The sequence below is a fragment of the Labrus mixtus genome, chromosome 20, assembly GCF_963584025.1.
Source record: "Labrus mixtus chromosome 20, fLabMix1.1, whole genome shotgun sequence".
NCBI classification, from domain to species: Eukaryota; Metazoa; Chordata; class Actinopteri; order Labriformes; family Labridae; genus Labrus; species Labrus mixtus.
Window position 1 is genome coordinate 21,944,478 of NC_083631.1, and position 18,857 is coordinate 21,963,334.

General features: G+C 42.7%; 2 protein-coding genes across 4 annotated transcripts in view; both read right to left on the bottom strand.

The window, feature by feature from the left end:
- LOC132953912 (uncharacterized) overlaps nucleotides 1-18,857 on the bottom strand; it is a 186,885-nt gene that overhangs the window by 156,505 nt on the left and 11,523 nt on the right. The gene's annotated exons all lie outside the window — the stretch shown is intronic.
- Nucleotides 13,721-18,857, bottom strand: part of tmem104 (transmembrane protein 104) — a 58,562-nt gene continuing 53,425 nt past the window's right edge. For all 3 annotated transcript variants that reach the window (XM_061026265.1, XM_061026266.1, XM_061026264.1), the window contains exon 10: nucleotides 13,721-18,821. In XM_061026265.1, the coding sequence (XP_060882248.1) occupies nucleotides 18,058-18,821 (764 nt within the window). In that variant the 3' untranslated portion in view covers nucleotides 13,721-18,057. The remainder of the gene's footprint in view (nucleotides 18,822-18,857) is intronic.

Below are 18,857 nucleotides of genomic sequence, written 5' to 3' on the forward strand. Positions count from 1 at the left end.
AATTCAGCTGTTCATATCAGGTAAGATGTTTACTGTTGTACGGAAGGATGACATTATGTAGGCCTACATTTAGGGTACTCATGTCCCCCTTATCAGGAATTGGGGAAGTATTAACTGGAATATGAAGATTTCGCCATATTGCTTTTTTAGCAGCTAACGTTAGCTTTGTTAGCAAAACAAAACAGTTTGTGTGCTGTCTTCCTTTGTACGGTTACCAACCACAAAGCCTTGTATTTACCATATATGCACAAGTATGTACTGGAAGTAGAAGTACAGATAGTTTGTGTGGGGGGAAATCCATTAAGAGTCAGCATCAAACACGAGGGGTTAAGAAAGCTCAGCGTGGATCCAGAGGACGCCCTCCATGCAGCTGAACACCATCGTTCCCACTTTGCAGGAAACACCCGGTGTCTCACACATGACCAGTCGCATTAGTGGAGATTTAAACACAGTGTTCCCAGACTCCCTCAGGAGGAGAAACAAGAGCGCTGGTCGCCCCACGACAGAAGCAAGGCAGGCAGAGGAGAAATACATGCGTAAATCTCAGGGCAATTTTCAGAGGCAGGGGTGAGTTGAGTTTCAGAGGGACAAATATTATGTCTCGTCTCTATGAATACAAGCCATAAAATACAGATGTATCCTCCGGTCCTTGGAGAGCGTAAAAACAAACCAGCTCAGATTACTCAGACTGCAAGGGCACTTGTGTTTATCACACGGACAAAGTGTGCGATCAGGAAGCTGTACAAGCTGTTTGGACGGGGTATTAGAGTGATATTTCACTTTCCTCAACTACTTTTACTTTTTTTTCGATCGCTGCGTAGGAGCACATCCCTCGAGGAGATGAAGTTTATGTCACACTCTGCTCTTACAGTCACCCGTGGGAACAGATTTCTGTTGTCTCATTAACGACCCGCGTAGAAGACAAGCTGCGGCTCAATAGAAAAGAGATGTGTTTGTCTTCTAAATTTGAGAGGTTTTTTAAGTTTGGGACCTGGTTGACAAATGGATTTCATTGGCTTTTGCACCCATTGCACCTGTGCAAATGAGACAACAAACACCATCTACATTCACAGAACACTTGTTAAGGGTTAATTTCACCCCTAAGTGTGCAAAACAGCATGTCTGTCCTCTGGTGCTTTTTAAGTGTGATTGAATGAACCCTACAGCATTTATTTGGAGTGAGCCTCATTGTAAAAATAGTCAAACTCACAAAAAACGACACTACGGGCAGTCAGAGGGAAAAACAGCACCTGTTGAGAGTTGGTGGTAACTGCGCCGCAGTTTTTTTCAGTAGATGTCATGCTCTGACTTTCCAGTGATCATATTTCCAACTCTGTTTGACCTAAAAATAACTTGTAAATATAGTCAAATGTTTGAGTAAATGTTACCCAGACTTTGAGACGGAGAAGACAGCGGGAGGAATTTCTGTGCAATTTTTGCTGCTATCTGCAGCCGCAATCCATTCTTAGTGAATTCTCCGCTCTGTTATTGGTTATTAGTAAACCTCCATTATTCTGTAGTAAATGAGCCAGGGTCAGGGGAAGGTCAAATTAAAGATGATAAGATACTTTTAGGTGGATCCATTTCTTCACCTTGAGCAGAGGTGACTGCAGGTGTTGACGCTAGAGACGAGACCGTTGGGTGATTCTTGGCACTTGTCGGCACATGTGGGGTCTGATTAAGCCGCCTGATGGACAAGTCATTTGGGTGTGAACAAATTGGAAGCTGAGGTTGGCATTACTGCACCAAAGTCATGGAGAGATAGTGTTGGGATGGGGGACGGTATGAGGAGAGAAACAAGGCACCTGGAGACTAATTAGATATGACATCCAAAGCCTGCTATCAATTTGCACCCTACACACAAGCTTTGGCAGGATGGACTCAGACCAAGGGCAAGGCAGCCAGGTAAGAAGAAAGAAGAAAGGAAAGCCTATTGAAGTGTGAAAGAGGGAAAATTAATTACTGTCCTGTGATAATGAAGAGTTCTTTTTTTTTTTTTTTAAAGGAAGCTCAATCTCAACAATCCAGTCAAACTCATCCAACAAGGACAGAAAGTGCTGAAACAACCATTTCATCAGAAGGTGAATAGCTTCAGTGTTTAACATTTCTGGTTCCAGCTTTTGAAGTCAGATGAGTTTCTAATGTTCTGTGTTATATAAGTTAAATTAAATATCTTTGGGTTTGGACTAGTTTGAAAATAAATCAGTGATCAAGGATAGAACAGGTGAGATTCGAAGGATATCCCCCAAAAATGGTGAAACTGAAAATCTTAGGACTTAGGAGAGTAGTTTTTTGTTTCCTAGGTTTAAATACTGAACTGTGACGTTGCTATCAGGTTAACTTACTTCCCATTTGCTGGACGACACAGGAGGTTGCTCCGAGTATCTGATTTTGCCCAGATGGTTCCAAGTGGTAATGTTTCACACACAACAGTCTTTGGTGATGTCGTCAACAAATGAAGGGGACCATGACCTTGAGCTTTCCGTCGCTCATACTTCTGTAGAATGAGGTTTCTCTGAGGGGTTACAGCTTGTCACAGAAGCTCTGGCCCTCAGAGAAACCCTGGTGTTTATGACAACTAAACAGGAGTTTTGCTGCACATGTGCTCCACTGCACACATTGTAGGAAGCTTGCAACAGCGGAGGACAGAGACTGGAGGGACAGATGGCCTCAGACGAAAAGAGGGAGAGGGGTACAGCATGTCATCAATTCATTTGAACCGCAGCCTGAATCCCAAGTGATGCTCCGGTGAAAATTTCAAAGACACAGCAACAGATTGAACATCAAGCCTGTGAGGAAATCCGGGCAGTGCGAGTTTAATTGGGAGCGCAGACGTGCAAGTCCACTGCGGCATCAAAGGTGACTCCAATTACTACAAACTCGTCTATTCAGGCTGTTGATTGTGTATTGCTGCAAGAAGTTGCTCTAAATTGTGCAGGAAAGGTTCAATATGATCATTTTGACCAACATCATAGCAAAAATCTGCTTATAGACTTCCATACATTATATTCACCGCTTATCCCATTAAGGGTCGCGGGGGCTGGAGCCAATCCCATTGGGCGAGCGGCCGGGTACACCCTGGACTGTCTGCCAGTAAATAACAGGGCTGACATATAGAAACAGGAAACCAGCATTAATTTCTTCAAAGAATTGTGATTCTGCTTGCATGCAAACCGTCAGCCTTTTCATTACTAACCCTAAAATGACATGTCGCTGTTACGCTGATGATGCAGCGTTATATACATCTCTATCAAATACTCCGACTTCAACAAGCTGGGAACACTTGAGAGATGTATCACTGATGTGGGAGGCACGATATCACAAATCTGTCTGCAGTTTATCTCCTTTTTTAGTTCACCACAGTTTCTGCCTCCCTGCACTTGTTAATTTCAGGACCATCCCAATTCCGTCCAATATGGAACTCTGGTTGTTCAATCACCTGATCAAAAGCTGATGTTAATAGAATTTCCCATTTTGAAAAGTATTTACTTCTTCAATAATTTTAAATGGTGTGCCTTTATTTGCTGAGAGTAATTTTCTGAAATACACTTTTGCTTGTTTTTATGTGGTCAATGAAAAACACTTTGTGCTCCTAGCTTGAAAAAGTGCAATACAAATACAAATGTGTTTTTTTCCCAATTGCCAGAAGCAACATGTTTCATCAGTTAACAAGCATCTGATGAAAACAGAAGCAACATGTCATGTTTCCTGCACTTCAAAGTTCACTCACTGTCTGCTTTAGAAGCACATTTCCTCCTGTGATGACACACCGGGAGATCAGAGCTGACTGGTTTTGCTTTGTGTTTAGTTTCACCTTGTGTACATCCTGTTTGCCTCCAGTGTTTAAATAAGTTTGGCCAAACCTATAAGTTCCTTTTTTGTCTCATTGTGTAGGTACATCTTAACAAGCTGCGGATATTTTCATTGCAATGTGGTTTTGTGTGGATTTCACAGCATAACTTTAGACAGAACTTAAATGTACAGTAGCTGGTTCAACAGGATACTGGTTCTTAGAATTTGTGTATTTTGGCTTGAGAGTTCTGCATGACAGCAGGACATTACAGAACATGCTGTTATCCAGCGCTGGCAGTGTTTTTGGAGTCAGTGTGGGACTCTAAAGGTTTGTCAGTGACCAAAAATGGCCTCACGTCCGGCCCGTCTGCGGTCCCTCTGGGCCTGTTTCAGCATCATCACTCTACACTCTGCTGTCACTTCCACCATTTTACGTTCATACTGAGAGTTCTAATGAGGAGCGTGGAGGTGACTCCCCCAAACCGCCCACCCCCCGCTGTTCAACCACATCAATCCAAACTTTGTCACTTAATCCTCAGTGGACGGGCTCGCGTCAGAGTCACATCCTCATGGAAGCTTCTGGGGAAAAAAATGTCAGTCATTTAAAATGCAGCAGCAGCAGCTTTGACCTCAAAGTAGCAGAGAAAATCTTTTTTTTTTTTTTGCATTTCAGCTTGGTCGTGCGTCTTTTTTTTGTGCAGTGTGAGGGTGGCACGACCGCCAATCAAGGCCCGATCTGCTGCTCCTGAGAGGTTAGATGACTTTCTGGCATGTTTCAAATGTTGGTCAAACGGCTGCACACATTCACACAGTGAGTAAGTTGCATTAGTGTGCACTTTAAGAGTGATCCCTGAAGGCACAAGGCAATCAAGAGAAAAAACTCCAACAGAACATAACTGATTTTAAAAGTTGAAGAAGAGGTTTATTTGAATTTAGAAAAGGGGACGTTGGAGAAATATTGTAAAACTTTCTGTCATATTAACAGATCTTTTCACTTTCAGAGGAACGACAGATCAGGTTTCTCTCTCCAGTAGTTTTAGTATTTATTTGACTTTTAAGCCGTCACCGCTGCCACCTGCTCTGCCCGCCAGCACAACACATGACTCCTGGCTCCTCCAATAATGAGAGAAGAATGCGCGGTGAATGATGATTAGCCGTCGCCCCCGTAACCCTCGGGAGGGCAGCTAAATATTAAATCATTAACTTTGTTGACCTTCTCACAGGTTTCCTTCAGGTGTGGCACAGATTTCAACCCCAGAGAGCCGACGGACGCGTGGAAGAGAATTTTAACGAGGCTCGTTCGTGATGCTCGTATAATGACAGAAAACTCGGATATGCAGCACACATGAAGAAAGTCTTTTTATGGGTGATTAACGGTGACAGTTTCTCTCTTGTTAACATTAACTTCTAACTGCAATTTAAATGACTCATCAACCTGATTTATAGAAATTCAGGGACACATTTTGTAAGTATGACTGTCATTAAAATATCATAATGTGCAGGGAGTCAGATTCTCACCAAGTGAGACAGAGGAAATGAAATAAATAACAGAAACAGTTGTAACTTGTTCATGGTACTCTAATGATATGAGCTACACCTGTATATTTATACTTTTAAAGCTTAAGCAAGGAGACTGCATTTTTTAAATGTTAAGAAAAATTCTTTTTACACCTCTCTGATACATCCAGAAGAAAAAGAAGAAACATTTAAAGGTGAGTAAGTGAATTTGGACGCCCGTCGGTTTGCCAGACAAAAAGCAAATCAACAGGTGTTGCAGCGATTGGAAGCGGGTAAGAGAACCGGTTCAGAAAAACGTTCAAGGTTGCAATTTAGGAAATGCTACTCTGAAATCAAATTTAGACTTTGCAGAGTTTAAAGTCGCATCACGTACATTTCACAGTCAAGACAGAATCATTTGTTTCTTGCCTGTTTAGATGTTTGTGATACACACACACAAGCTGTGTTGTATCTGTTTGTTTATGAGGCGGCGGTGGATGAATGTGGCATGTATAACACATCACAGGATCTGCAGGATGGATTTGGAGGCTTCACTCAGCTCTGACAGAGGAAACTAAAATCTGATCCCTCAGATCAGATTCACAGCCTGTCTGAGACCCACACGGTCCCCCCCTTCATCTCCCTCATCTCACAGACTGAGCTCTAGCATGTTTGGTTTTCTGTTTCTTGGACACTGATGGTGACAAACAAACAAAAAATGCATGTCACTCACTTATCTAAATGCTTCATTTGCAGCATTTTATGTTCGGCCCCACTGGAGTGAAGTCTCAATATTTGTTTATTGCTTAATGTTTTCTCCACTGTAAGGGCACAAAAGAACACTACACACTTTGGGCATCTCCATTTTTAAAGGCATCAAAATGTACTGCAGCAGGTTTTTTCCACCATAAGGACAGCATAGAACACTGCATCCCATTTTGCCATTAGAAGGGCAGACAACAGGGCACTATATTAGGTTTTCTCCACTTTTAGGTAAACTGCATCACATTTTCCGATAAAAAGGCTCCTTAGGGAAACCTGACTCAAGTCTTCTCCAATGGAAGGGCACCAAAGAGGACACAACATCATGCATCATGTTTCTCCTTTCAACGGCACCCTAAGAACAATGCAACACATTTTCTCCACTGGAAAGAAAACAATGAGGACAAGCAGGTTTTTCTCCATGAAAAGGTCACTTCAGAGGTCACTGTACCAGGTTGTCTGAACAAGAAGGGCACCATGGAAGTCAAGAAACTCTGTTTTAAGGGCTCCTGTTAGGACACTGGACATTGTGTTTTCTCTACAAGAATAACAAGCTAGAGGAAGCTTATTTGGATTTCTCCACTTCAATGGCAACATAGAGGACGCTGCGTCACATTTTATCTACAGGGAAGGCACCAAAAGTGGCAAGAAACATGATTTTTGTCCATTTCAAGGTGCCAGAAAGGACACATTATCATTATCAGAAGGGTAGTCCAGAACGCACTGCATGACAATTTCTCCACCTATAAGTCAACTGCATCACATGTTTCCATTAGAAAGGCATCAAGTGTGCAAATGCATTCAATGAATTCATTGAATCAAACTTTAAATTGAAATACTGTGAGCACACACAGCAACTGGCACTTAAATGGTTAAAGTATATTCTATCAAAGCAAAGAAGAGGATATTTGAGAAACATTTTTTCACACAGTGAGGAGTGCAGCTGACTGTTTGCGTTTGTCTAGAGGACGATCCCCCTCCGGCATCCTGATACAGAGAGAAAATACCAGCAGCAGGTCCGATGACGGCCACTCTGTCTCCGAGTGTTTGCTCTTTTTGATCCTCTAACCACGGGGGCTCCTGTGAATTCTGGGTACACACTCTGGCAGACAGAGTCACTGTCAACTCAGAGCTCGGCAAACAGTCCACACTGAGGAGATGACGACTGCCAGGACCTCAGAGGAAAAACACAAACTGCGGGTTACCATTTATGCAGGAGTAACCTGAACGTTTTATGAATGTTGTTTCTCCTCCTTTTTAAAAAAATCTAAACAATTTAAATCAACGTGGCATAGATGGAGATGTTTTTAAAACAATGGGTCACATTAATCTCCCCCCTGCAGGACAATTTCAAGGATTGGATTAGCTGTTGAAGAAAGAATGTTTAAGATTCATAAAAAACGATGTGAGTAAAGGAAACAGATCAAACTGAAAAATGGTGGAAATTGATTTTTCGTTCTTTCTCCTTCTACCTCTCTCACCGTTTGGAGAGGTGCAGGGACTTACTATTGATTATTTATTGGCAGAACACCAAGCCAAAGTTCATTTGGAGAGAGACATTTGTTACTGCTTAATGATTGTTCACCTTTAGTCCATCGCACTTTCAGAAATTACCCATTCAATTACCCAAACTGTCCATTGAGAACAACTGATAGAGATACTGACTGGTTTCACTTTGGCATGCCGTACTGTCCACTGTCAGCTGTTTGTATTTATGCAGTTAGGCTCTGAAGTGGTGTTAATATAACTAATTTTATCATTTAGCTTCTGTTTTAATTGCTTCTTTTCGCATTTAATTGCAACACATTTGAATTTTCATTAATTATTAGAACAAATTCTAGGTATTCTAAGTTGCAATTGGTGAGAGTTGGTCTGTGTGGGTGCAGCTCCTGGTATCTGGAAGTCTGAGCCAGCATGTGAGCTGTGACTCCACACAGACTGCGCAAACTGTGAGCCTGAATCCTCTGGAAGACGTTTGTCAAACGGAGTCCATTTCAATCGTTCGTTCACTATAAGTGACATGCATTAAATTATCTAAATTGATTAAAACTGAGTACTTACATCACCTCAAAATGTTCTAATAGTTATCAAAGCCAGAGAAATCTGTAATTTTGTATTCGCAACGAGAGGTGTATGTCGTGGAAGCCGACATGACAGACACAACTTGTTTATCGTTGCCGTGGAAACACCAGATGTTACGTCAAACACCGCTGCATAAGGAAGCGTGACCCGTTCAACCATTAGTCTTCACTATAGTCAACGCAGAAACCAAAAGAAGAAATATCATTTATTGTTCCTGTTGGTCCTCCTTCAAATTGTATTTCTCCTTCAAATTGTATTTCTTATGTTCCCCATAGGTAAAGGCGTTTACGTTTCACTACATTCATGTTTTAAAGATGTTTAAATATGTGTCCAGTGTCTGTGTTGGCTTTGAAAACACACAACACATCATCACATTAATCTAGTTAAACTGCATGTCTGGATGCAGGAGCTCACACTCTGCACCTGATGACTCCATGTCCAGTTTCAGCAGCCTGCTGTATGCGACATGTTGGACTCGTGTGTGTGTGTGTGTGTGTGTGTGTGTGTGTGTGTGTGAGCAGCCAACGTTATGAATGACTGAATGACAGAGAGCCACTAGGCATGGCTGTATACGCTGTGTGTCATGGACTGAATCTGTTAACCAGACAGGTGTCAGGGTCTCCAGCTCCTGTAAAAAAAGGTTTCTCAGTGAAGCGGCGAGCAGCAGACAGCAGTGAGACGCTCGCTGACCCGGCAGCCGTAATGGAGAGCTGAGCTGCACCACAATCTCTTTTTTTTTTTTTTGTCCTTCTCTGTCTTCAGTCAAAATGTCTGTCCTCACACCCGTATAAATAACCGCTGAAGCAGAATTCCCGGCGTCTAAGTACACATTGTTGGACATTTGTTGCGCTCATTTAGCTCCTGCAGGGTTCAAATGACATAATGCTGCCTGGATTAGGATTAGACAAATATGGCTTTTTGAATGCTGATACTGATGCTAAAGTGAAAGTATTTAACATGAACATGTGTCCCCCCCTGCCAAAAAGTAAAAAGGCTTCAGGGATTAGTGTTTCCCTGAGGATGGAAAAGCCTTTAAAGCAGCATTTAGACCGTCACGTGACGCTGAAAACTCCCAGAAAATAAATCATATATTTTGAGGCGGACTGGTGTCTCCTCAAGGGATTAAGAACAATCAGCAACAATAAGTCTGTGAGGAAACATGAAATGAATAAAACAAATAATAACACGCAGGCAGTATCCGTTGACTTGAGAAGAGGGAGGTGTTGATTGATGAATGGCTGCGGGGTCTATCGGGTCAAAGACGGAAGTGAACGCCTCCTGAATGCAAACAGAGTGTCAGTGTCTCTGCTCGTGCTCATCTCAATGTTTCGGTGTAATGGTGATAAATCTTCCTCTGACACTCTCACCAGACGCGACGCCGGCAGAATATTCAACCGCCGCTCCTGTCAACGCATCCCGAGAGGAAGACGAGAGGATCCAAAAGAATGGCAGACATGGTGGAAGAAATGAGAAAAAACTGAGTCTGAGGTCCGAATGAAAACGAGTCTGCAGGTTTTTAGAGCAAGTAACAGAGAGATGACATCAGCACTTAAAGGCTTTATATGTGATTTTTTCATCCAGCAGGTGTCGCCCTTGAGCACCAGCATGAAACCAAAACAACTCGCGCTCCATTGTTGTGTTAGCATGCTAATGCTAGCGATCTTTATTATGCTCGTATCTTCACACTGCATGTAAATGTACCTGAAATGAGCGTGATCTAGAAACACAGTTAAGCAGTGAGTACAGTATGTTATTCTTCTTTTCTCTAGTCCCTCAATTAAACAACTTTTATACGTGAGGGGAGGAGTCAGCCGGCCGTCCAGGCGATGTAAACAAAGTGAAGATAGGACTCTGAAAACTCTGAAAACATCACAGACAGTGGGACTCGGGTGTTACACCCATTGTAGACAGTCATGACTCACAGAGTTATTTTCAGAGGATATACTTCTATTATATTTAAGTGTGAAAAATCACATATAAAGACTTTAACTGTGTAACCAATTGTTGAATCAAAGCCCAGTATCCTCAGGGTGGGGTAGATGATTGTCCTCCTCAAGATTTACGTTTACTGACAACATTAGGTGGCAACAGAGAAAGCAGAAGTGAAGAGTAAAGGTATGGAAGATAAAAGATAATCGGGCCGATTTTGAGCCCGATTCCCTCCTTTTTTAGAATCAGCTGCTGAGACAGTCGAGCAAACGTTCTCAGACGACCACCTCTGTCCCGCATGACGACAAGGCCGTCAGCTCAGTCAGGGCTTGGCCACCATCCCTCAAATACTGTGACCCTAATCTCTCCACAAGACTTCTCCTAAGCCCCCCGTTTGTGCTAATGAACCTTGCAGCACCCAGGCACGAGCGGGAGAAGAAAAAAAAGAGGTCATTAAAAAAAAAAAAAAAGGGGGGAAGCATCTGCCTGGAATTAAAAGAAAGCCATCTGTCAGTACAAGATGAGACTACACCTGGCTGGTAATGAGATCCAAATGTGCTGAAAAAAAAAAAAACCTCAGGCAGGGAAATGTTGAATGTGAATGATGTTGGAAACTAACAAAAGGCAGTTGGCAGATGACGTAGATTCTAACTTTTTAATGCCTCTTTTTTCGATCACGCTCATTCTTTCGGGTACTTAGTGAAACTGCCAGTAAACAAGCCCCCGGGCGCAGCTTAAATAACTGCAGTCACGTCTTATCTTGTAGCCACTGTGTTTACCGCTGCTGCCTGAAATGACTCCCATCACCGGGGCCGAGCCAAGGTGAACACCAAACCTTTCAGACAGGACGGCTGTGCAGCACGACAGCAGACAGAGGGAACATGCGACCTGCTAACGAGCGCCGGGGCGGCCTGAAATAGGGCGCCGTGTGTCCGTTTTTCCCCTCTGCACCGTCGACTGTGACTGGAGTCTGCAGCGGGCCCCGCCGTGTCCCGCTTCTGCTGACACTTAATAAGGCCGGTTGATAGAGTCATAATCGCTTTCACCGCCGGGGGCTCACCTGTGGGGGGACAGCAGGTCTCACAGAAGCACCTGAAGCAGCCAGAGTAAATAAATCGTGTAATAAAGCCGGGGGAGCAGAATGGGGGTTCGACCGCAGATGGTCCAGTGTGTGTGTGTGTGTGTGTGAGCTACTGTCTCCTCCCAAGGACAAACATGGGAGTCATTCTCTGAGCATCCAGCAGGCTTCACAGACTCTCAGTAAAGGGACAGAAAAATAAACTTTCAGACTTTTTTTAGTGGGGTGCTTTCGGTTGCAGCGGCAGCAAATTGAAGAAAAAGGGGAGGGGCCATGGTCTCTGGTTTCATGAGGCTGTGATACAGGAGGATGTGCTGGAGGAAGAAGCTGGGGTTATACGAGCTGAGAGTTACAAGACTGAATGGGTGAAACAGATTAAGTATACTCTGCAGGTACAGTTTATAGACAGTGTAAGAAAAATGGACATATCAAAGAGGTCTGAGAGGTGAAGTCAAAACAAAAGTGCAAAAACAACCAGTGTGGCTGAAGCTTTGGCTAATTTTGCCAACCCTTTTCATAACATGTTTGCGGGGGGGGCAGTGGTTGGTGCGCGCGCCCCATATCTGGAGACTGCAGTCCTCCAAGCGGGCGGCCCGGGTTCGAATCCGACCTGTGGCTCCTTTCCCGCCTGTCGTTCCCCTCTGTCTCTCTCCCTGATTTCGGACTCTATCCACTGTCTTATCTCTCGAATAAAGTCACAAAAAGCCAAAAAAAAAATATTTAAAAACATATTCTGTCAGGAAAAAGTTTTAGTCACACCAAAACAAAAGAGAAAAATGTCCCAAACGTTCCCAATAAAAAATAAAAGAGAAGAAAACTGAAGATCCAGCATTTCATAGGAAACAAGTCAGAATCAGAACAACCTTAGGGATGGCCTGTTGCTGTTGATTTAGCGTCAGTCGTTCCTTTAAATGTGTAGAGACGTGATATGAAAAGCAAAGTTATCATAAACATGTTTTCACTGAGTAGCATGAATGTCTAATAAAACACATATTTGTTGTTTTACCTCGAGCTCGGCTGAAAGCGTCATGTAAATACGTCATGAGCATACAGTATATGTTTGTACATTTATCATGGTTAGAGACGCTCTCCATACTATCACGCTGCATGTTTACCTTCACATTACCTGCTACATCCATCATATTTTCCTCTGCAACCACTTTGCACTCCGTCATCTCGCAGCAGTCTGTTGTTTGGTTGCCGGATTTTCAACGCAGTAAACACAAAATAAGATGTGCAAATGTGCAGCGTTTCTTACCTGACAGACCGGTACACACTGAGTGTAGATTGACTACCTGACCATCCCGATGGGGAAAAAGAAGCTCTTAAAGTGGACGTACTTTGATTTTGCTGAGATTTTGCTTATCTCATAGCCATTAGCTGAAAAAAAAAAAAAAGAGAAACTCAAAATCACTTGCTACCTATTCTTCATTCAGACTCCAAAATGTTTTTTTTTAAAAATAGGACAAAGTTAGAAAAGTACAAACTGTGTCGACAGGTAACATGAAGGACAAACTCCAATCAAGATCATCTCATTACCCAGAGTTTAATTCTGCAGATAATCTCATTTAGTTTGTGCTTCACTGAAGAAGAGAGCACATCTGTCTGATTGCATTTTTTTTTTTTTTAATAAGATGAGTTTTATATTTTTTAAAAAGTCCCAATTTTCTCTGCAGGAGATCAAATATCTGCAAACAAACATCAGCCGGCACCTGCTCTCCACACTGCATAAACCAAGCAGCAATTAAACGCACTGTGAATTAATTAAGCAGTGCCAAGTTTGCATTTCCAATTATAGCTCTACCCCACAAACACACGACGGGCACACGCCCCACCTACATAAAGAGGGCAGAGGGTGAATTCAGTTACAGCGGAGAGAGCAGCCTGCAGATTGGAATTCAGAGGAGGAGCTTTGGTTTGATCATAAAAACAGAGATCTCGTGTCAATAAAAAAAAACTCACTGAGGTGCTTCAGGGAAGATTGAGGTGAACGGAGGTGTAAAAAGAAAAAGCAGCAGCCTATTACCTGGAGAGCAGGTACAAATAGTGCCGACCGCTGTGAAACAGAGTAGGAGTACGACTGAATACCAGAACGCCGCGCTGATTCATGCATTCATTTCCCCAGGAGAGACTTTGATTTTGTTTTTATTGACACCCGAAGGAGAGACAGCTGGATGTGTTTTTGACAACAAGCAGTTTGGAAATAAGCCAGACGATGATCCATCACCGAAGAGGCGGAAGGATTTCCTCCAGTTGTTCAGCTGTCATCACTAAACTCTGACGTTGTGTTTGTGCAACCTGGTGCATTTATTTGGAGGATTTTGTCATCGAGCGCTTGTTATGAGTCACTAAAAAAGTGGATTATATTCATATCAGACTACCCTCGACACAGATTTAAATGTATGTTAACTGGAACACATTCATGGCCTGACACATAATGTGCTAAAGTACACATGCAGAGGGAAACATCTGACCTGGGATTTAAACGTGTCATTAACGATTTGGCATGAGGGTCAAACACTTTCAAATTCAAATTTCAGAAAACCTGACACCCCTTGAAGTAACCGACATCCAGGAGACTCAGATGAACATAAAGCTTTTATTTTTTTCTTTGTAATTCATTAAAAATCAAACAGAACATCAATTAAAGCAGTTAACATCCAGAAAACGATTGAGAATCACAAGCTGGCAGAATGAATGTAAACAAAATTTGTGAAATGACAGAAAAACAGTGAACGTAAGGACAACAGAAGATAAACGACAGAATGAAAGATGATAAGGTATTTGGGATGCACACACACAGATTGTCAGTTCAATAAATTGGCTTACATGCAGATGAAGTCTGGCAAAAGAAAAACAGTTGATAAGAGTCGACGAGGTCAGCGCAGGAAAACCTCCCGCACAATAATAAAGGCACATTTCAAAACTCCAAGAGTCATCAGAATCACATTCAGCACATTTAACATCTTATCATCCACTCACACACACACACACACACACACACACACAATCACACCTTTATCCTCATACAACATCAGAGATATCTATCAGGGTTGAAGTGTTTGTACTTTTCGTTCCAATGTTCCCCGTCAGGTGGAAACATCAGAAAATGTGAGAATTAATACCAGACGGCACAGAAGTGGGAATGTAAACATCTTCATTACACATAATAATAATGAATGTTTATGTTTCTGTATGCAAAAAAACAAACTGCTGCAGATTTCACATTGACATCACGCAGCAAATTCCAGAGCTGAGAAATAAAGCCAACGCAGAAATGCAAAAAAAAAAAAAAAAAAAGCTGCAGTTCCTTATACGGCCACAAGAGGCTGGCTCAAAAGCGAGTCAATCCCCATAGAGTCCCATGTTAAAATGCTACTTTTGAATAATTTTTAATGCAAATATCATACCGTTTCTGAGCGGCGTTTTGAGCCTGAGATAAGTGAATACCTAGAATGCTAATAACACAGTTGATGTAATTACATCAACTGTGCATCAAAGACAGGATTGTTGTCCACTTTTTCCATAAAGAGAAAAAGATGAGAAGAAATTATGAAACTAGGTTCTTTGATGTAACTGGGTTCATTCATTTGCTGCGTCCTACTCGCCCTTTAAGGTCGTCCAATTATATCAAACTGCCTGTTAGCCACAACCACCGACTGGATCTCTTCTTTTGAATAAACTGGCATAAACTGCTAAATTCTTGGACATGGATGTTGTAACTTTGCTAATCTGGTTTAGCTAGCTCCTGTCATGTCCAATCTGGAACCAAAAATTAACAAGATTGGGAGGGCCACAAAGCCAAGATGGAGGCTTTAAATTGGTAATCAACAAAGAGATAGGTGACATCACTATGGGCCACATTCAACTACTATTCACAGTCCATGTTCCAGTACCCTCCCAGTTAGACAAAAGCAAACAACTATAGGCCGAAAGCTGTTATGATATGACCCGATGACCTGCAGTTTTCTGTAAAAACTGAATTAACTGATGAATTCGACCAAGGAGGACGAGCAAAGTCCATCTCTGGTCTCGTAACAAAAAAAAAAAAAGACTCATTACAGTCTGATGAGGACAGGCAGAACAAAGCAGACAATATCACAAAGCTTTTAACAGCTTCTACAGCCTTGACAGCACTCCAGCAATGACTACAATGATGCCATGATGCATACAGTCGCTGTGGCCTTTAAAACACTGGAGTCACAGCACATTACCTTTCCATCTAAACGGTATTCATTCCAGCAGTTGATGAAAAACGCTGCACAGCCTCTCGAAACGGCCCCGCAACCCACTGAACTGCTCCTCACCCTGATGATGGCCATGCATGTTAATTGACCCAAACTGTAGTAGCATTTAAATACAAATATGGGACCAGTGGAGTCCATTTAACCAGAGTGAGTGTGCCCTAAAGCTCTGACTCGTGGTAACAGCATTGATAGACCAACAAGTCGGTTATTCTCTATATCTACACAGTTGATTGTGTTATTATTGCACACATTACATAAAAATAAAGATTTTTAAATCGTTATTCATACACACTTTAAACAGTTTTTTTAAAGTCGGTTTAACTCCCATGTTGATGTCCCAACTTACACAATAGACAACGTGGATATGGATTGCTAATTTCCTCTACTTTGTACACATTTTTTTTTTTTACAATATATGCATTTGAGTCTATACTGTAGTTATTCCACTTTATGGTGAGAATTTCAGGTTTTATGGAAAATAATATATATTTTTTCTACAATTTTTCAGAGAGAGAAAGAACAGGAAGCTCAAATTAGACACTGAATTTGGTTCAACTGTTTGCTGAATGTTAAAGCTACAGTACATAGTAGTTGTTTTTTTAAATTGACCATACAGCGAGTCATTGACTCATCCACATCAGGTCTCCTAAACTTCTCAACGCCACAAGTTTGTTTTTGCGAGACCATCAGAGCCCTAAGGATCTTTTTTACCCCAACTACATTTGGTTGAACTTGTCCAGGTTTGGGAGATTTCTGCCTCCAACCTAACACATCGGATATTTCCTAAGAATTTGGTGTGGAGCTTTCCAGCAGCAACATTTCTTTCCACAGACAATGCCATTGCTGGTCTGAATAGCCCATAAACAGCATATTTAACAGATTCCAGAACTTTTACTTTCTTCTGTAAAATAGTCCTAACGACTCCAGCCTGCTGTCAGTGACACAAACAAACCACCGTTAACCAGTCATGTGTCTTTGTGCTTAGGGTGGGCCGAACATTTAAGGAGTATTTCTTTGTTGGCAATGCATTTTGTAAAACACAAATACAGAATAAGAAAGATGAAAGGTGTGAAGTCCGTTAACCAGAGGCACAACTCTGAAAGAAAGCTGCCACCTGTCCGTGAAATCAACATTACTAAGCTACAGTACAGATGTGTACGTTTATGAAACTCTGTGGTCACATTACGTTCACTACCATTCAACTTCCATACACTGATGCCGGTGCAGATCCAGAGCAGAAGCCCTGTAGATCACTATTATCCTGTCAGGTCAGGTGTTGCACTGCGTGATACATACAGCATGAGGCTGACAGAGTCATGAACGTGTGCTGAGCAGTAAAAGACGGAGACATGCCCTGAGAGTGAACTAAAGATGTGATATGTTGGGGTGATGAACAGAGATGGAGCTCTTCCTGGAGGCCTATCTGTCAGAGGATCTGTCACTTCAGAGCTTCATCGTTCACAAGGGGACGAGGGGCAGCAGACACTGCTGACGTATGGATACACATCAGCCAGGAGAGAGGGATCATCCCTGATTCTTTCCTTTTTCTTTCATCCGTTGGTTTCGTCCAATTGCATTATTCAGCGGTGCAGACGCAAAGCAATTTCCGCAACAGAGCTCAAGCCCGAACGTGACAGGCTCTAATTCTCCTTTCTACTCGGCTCTCCCAGTTGGTTGTATTTCTTTTCACTTCAACGTTTTGCCCTGAAGGTCCAATGGATATCTCAGAGTTTTAACACCCTGCCCTTTTCCAGAGCTTTAGATTTAAAGAAGAAACACTGAAATATAGAATTACACATCGGACAACTCACAGAACTCGTAAAGTGCCAGTAGCTACAAACCTCGGACTGTATATAAAAAGTGGACGCACTATATACACTTTGGAAAATGTTTCTAACCCAGGTAAAGCTAGCTTAGGCTAACAATGTCGCATATGGTAACCAATTGCTCCCCTGCAGCTCCACCATTATGTGGAGCCAAAATGGTGGCGTAAAAATGTCCATCTTATGGCTTCAAAGCATTTCTGGAAAACCAGTGGATGACATCATGATGGCTTCGTCCAATGCTTACATACAGATCATGCACCCTACCATTTCCAGAGTTTGGGATTTTGATGACAAATACCTAAACGGAGAACTACAGGGTCGATAACCAGCAGAACCCTTAACGAGTCAGTCTGCTTCAACCAGACAGTTTGTTGGATTGTTCCACAGCATCCGACACCCGGCGGTGAACTTTGTCAAGTCAGGGTTGGATGTGTGTTCAAACTTTCTGAAACTAACAATTTGACTAAAAAGCTAGGTCAACACTTTTTAAAAACTTCCTTGTTTGACGCAAACTGAACGTTGAGATATATTTCTAAATAGTTGTGTAAGTGCAAATCCGCCAAACCTTAGACTGTTGATCGTTTTAATAAATCACCCGTTTCTATTCCCTTTTACTTTTTTTTTTCATGCACTGTGCCGGCTATTTTGATGGAACAAAAACACGTAATTTGGTCCCTTTTAACAAAATTTGATAAATTACTCTTAATTACATTTAATATATGCAACATAAGTCCCATAAGAAGGCACTGTCCAACCAGCAGCAAGTAAGGCCTCGTGTACAGGAACAAGGAAACTGGCCAAACAGATTCGGATTTTCTTAGAAAGTTTGAGGATCAGTGAGTTCTCATTTCTTGGTGTCCGTCAGGATGATGTTGGCCGTGACAAACATGAGGCAGAAGGCGGCCCACAACCAAACAAACCACACCCAAAAACTGTGGCGGAACGGAGACCGGTGTTTGTTAACAGCATCTCTTCCCACGACGGGCTCCAGGTGGCGTCGAGCGTAAAACACGAGGCTCGCTGGGATGATGTACTGGATCCCAGTGCCAGCATACGCTCCTGTAATGCCCACCAGGGACTCCAGGTTGTGGGTGCAGAAGGCCACCACAATCGGGGGCACCAGGGTAATTAGGGGGAACACAACACGGTCGACCACCCAGGGGTAGGTGCCACCATCACGATAGAACAGGGTCTTCCAGTTGTTGCGGAGTGTGACGGCGATGATTGGAAAGTTGGTGCTGATGGTGAAGACGGGGAAAAGGCCCAGGAAGTAACACAAGAACGGAATATTCAACACGTGGCAGTTGTCCGTGAAATTAAGGGTGTACATGTCGTGTAGCAACGAGCTGTCGAAGCAGAAGATGGCGGTGAAGGATAGGAGCACGTAGAAGCCCAGGATCAGGACGTAGTCTAACAACACCAGTTTGCCAACATGCTTCTTGTTGGAGATCGGCGTCACCAGGGAGGGCAGGGAGTGCTGACACATGAAGGAGTAGACACACACCCCAAACAGGTTGGGCACCCCGGCGAGGCTGGCAGCCGGTGGGTGACCCTCACCGGCGCCTTTACCAATACGGATTAGAGCCAAGACGATCATCATGGTGAACGCTGTAGACAAAAGACAAGAGAGGACATTAAGTCATA